The following is a 2,649-nucleotide window of genomic DNA, read 5'->3' as shown; positions in this document are numbered from 1 at the left end:
ACCGCCACTATTATGGAAATCTGACCGAGTTATTTTTTGATTAGGAATTCTAATGTTGTATAGTTTTAGAATCTGTCGGTCTTGAGGTTCCGACTTCCGGTCGAACTCGGTAGTAGCAGCAGCAGTATATAAAGGCTGTTAAGCCTTGGCTGAGGTAATTCTTTGCGTATACCAGAAAGTGTTCTTCTCATCTTAAGTAATTCTTCCTAGCGAGTTTATTACTACTCCATCTTCATCGATTTCAAGCAGCTACAGGTTTCTACAAAGGTGAAGAAGAATGAGTAGAGCAAATAATAATCTCTTAAACATTCAACCCACAGATCATGAGCTCAAATTCCCTTTCGAATTGAATAAGAAGACTTCATCTTCTCTGCAGTTCACTAACAATACCGATGGATATGTTGCTTTCAAGGTTAAAACCACGAACCCAAAGAAATACTCTGCTAGTCCAAATATGGGAATCGTATTGCCTGGAACAACATGCGACGTTACAGTAGCTATGCAAGCACAAAAGGAAGCTCCACAGGATATGCTGCAATCCAAAGACAAGTTCCTTGTACAGACTACTGTTGTTGCAGCACCAACAAGGAACATTACAAGTGAAATTTTTAGCAAAGAAAGTGGCAGGGTTATTGAGGAATTCAAGTTGAGGGTGATTTATGTTGTTCCAGTAGCCAATCCAGTACTGCGGGTATATGCGGCAGGATCTTCTCCTCCTCCTAGAGCAATGGCATCAATTCCCCCTCCAGAGATCAAATTTCCATTCTTATTGAATAAGAAGACTTCATGCTGTCTGAAATTAGCTAACCAAACCGATCAATATGTTGCTTTCAAGGTCAAAACATCGAGTGGAAACAAATTCTGTGCTCGTCCAAACATGGGAATCTTATTGCCTGGAACAACACGTGACGTTACAGTAACTATGCGAGCACCAGGGGCACAGGAGGATATGCTGCAATGCATAGACAAGATCCTTATACAGAGCATCGTTTTACGGGAAATGTTTAACAAAGAAACTGCCGTCCTTGTAGAGAGCATCGGTTTACGTGAAATGTTCAACAAAGAAAGTGCCGATGTTGTTGATATTCAGGAATTGAAACTGAGGGTGAATTATGTTCCAGCCAATCCACTGCAGGTGCAGCAAGGATCTGACCAAGGATCTTCTTCTACTCCTAGCCTGGCATCTTGTGTGGACAATGGGAGTCAAACAACTTGTTGTATAAAAACATCCAACAACTTGTTGAACATGCAATGTGAAATTGGGTAACCCTTTACTTGTATAAAAATATCCAACAACGGAGTATAAAGAGATCAAGAGGGAGTAATATGTTCTTCCAACTGATCTAATTTTCAGATTTTTAATAGCTCTATCTTTTCTCAGTTTTTTATAGTAAAAGTTTCCAGAAGATTTTTGTATCTAAGATTGATGGTAGTCTTTCTAATGGGGAAAAACTAGTTAGAGGCTCTCCCAAAGCTACATGCAATCAGGTAAATAATTCTACTCACAACTGTTTCCACCACCATCTTAACTGACTTGTAATCTTGGCTTCAGATTTTCTTGGAAGAAGATGCTTTTGAGACATTGGCGAAATCTAAATTTATTATCAAGTCTCAATAAAGATTGGATCGGACCAAATTTAGGGCAAAACTGTCCTCCTCTATTGCCAGGATTTTAAAATTCATGGATCGTGGCAACGACGAAATATATAACACCTGCTCCATTCTCCGTCAGAGCTCAGCAGAACCCGATCGGAGATACACTGGTATGCCTGTTGTTTTAGTAAGACCGAAAAACTACTTCTTCATTATTAAGTTAAAACATGATCATTTGTGCAGATAATAATTTCAAGGTAACAAAATATATTGACTAGTCGTACATGGATGGAGGTTTTACTCGATAAGCTGCAGAACAACCAAGATAATCAAACTCGTCAGAATCATGCTTTCTCATTCGCTCAGGATGAAACTGCAATCCCATTATGGACTTGCCCTCTTTAGGGCTGTATCCCGGGATCATAAATCCTTCAACAGATCATCAAACCCCATGGGCCATGGGAGCGAACCACTGTGTTACTCTTTTAAAAGATGATAACTATTAGCCATAATCTTCATTTTCCTTCTTCTAAAGAATCTTTAAGCCATTCAGAGTTTTCCTTTACATAAGTGATTTACCAAGACTTATTTAAAATGTTTATTTTGTTGGTTTTTATTTATTTTTTGAAATTAATGAGGGAGCTGGTTAGATTACTCGGAGGTAGGAATACGTACTTCGGTCAGATGAAAAATAAAGACACCGCCTTGTCAATGCTAATTCCGCAGCCGTAAATTCATTGCCAGGGATGCATTAAGTCGTTTTGTCTAAATTTATCTGTTGATATCGCAAGTGCAAGTGCTCAATTAAACTTCCATGAAGTAGAACAATCTCTGTCAATGATCACGACAGCACTGATAATGTGTATTGTATTAATAAAAGAGACAATAAAAATGACAGCACAGAGCTAGAAAAGTTTAAGAAAAATAAATAAACAAAATCTAAGAGAACTATACACAGTCCTCCTTAGAAAAGTACCATGCACCACTCCCTAAGAGAACCTCAGACTCATCAGTACTTATTAGGTTCTGCAGTGTAGTCCTCACACTAGATGGAAA

The 2,649-nt window shown here is 38.5% G+C and overlaps 1 protein-coding gene across 1 annotated transcript; it reads left to right on the top strand.

Annotated features, from left to right (window-relative positions):
- The first annotated feature begins 277 nt into the window (after nt 1-277).
- LOC113358740 (vesicle-associated protein 3-1-like) lies at nt 278-1,618 on the top strand. The gene is made up of 4 exons (XM_026602399.1): nt 278-682; nt 1,136-1,263; nt 1,392-1,488; nt 1,553-1,618. Exons 1-4 carry the CDS (start codon nt 278-280, stop codon nt 1,616-1,618), a joined length of 696 nt encoding a protein of 231 aa, XP_026458184.1.
- The last annotated feature ends 1,031 nt before the right edge of the window (nt 1,619-2,649 follow it).

Source organism: Papaver somniferum, chromosome 1, assembly GCF_003573695.1.
Source record: "Papaver somniferum cultivar HN1 chromosome 1, ASM357369v1, whole genome shotgun sequence".
In the NCBI taxonomy this organism is placed as follows: domain Eukaryota; kingdom Viridiplantae; phylum Streptophyta; class Magnoliopsida; order Ranunculales; family Papaveraceae; genus Papaver; species Papaver somniferum.
Note: the sequence above shows the minus strand (reverse complement) of the source record. Positions and strands in the feature narration are given on the sequence as shown.

Bases quoted from the DNA above. Each gene is read 5' to 3' on its own strand.
- LOC113358740 (XM_026602399.1), top strand. From the start codon at position 278: ATGAGTAGAGCAAATAATAATCTCTTAAACATTCAACCCACAGATCAT. The intron at 683-1,135 runs GTACTGCGGGTA...AATCCACTGCAG, and splicing joins TTGTTCCAGTAGCCAATCCA to GTGCAGCAAGGATCTGACCA. The intron at 1,489-1,552 runs GTAAATAATTCT...TCTTGGCTTCAG, and splicing joins CCAAAGCTACATGCAATCAG to ATTTTCTTGGAAGAAGATGC.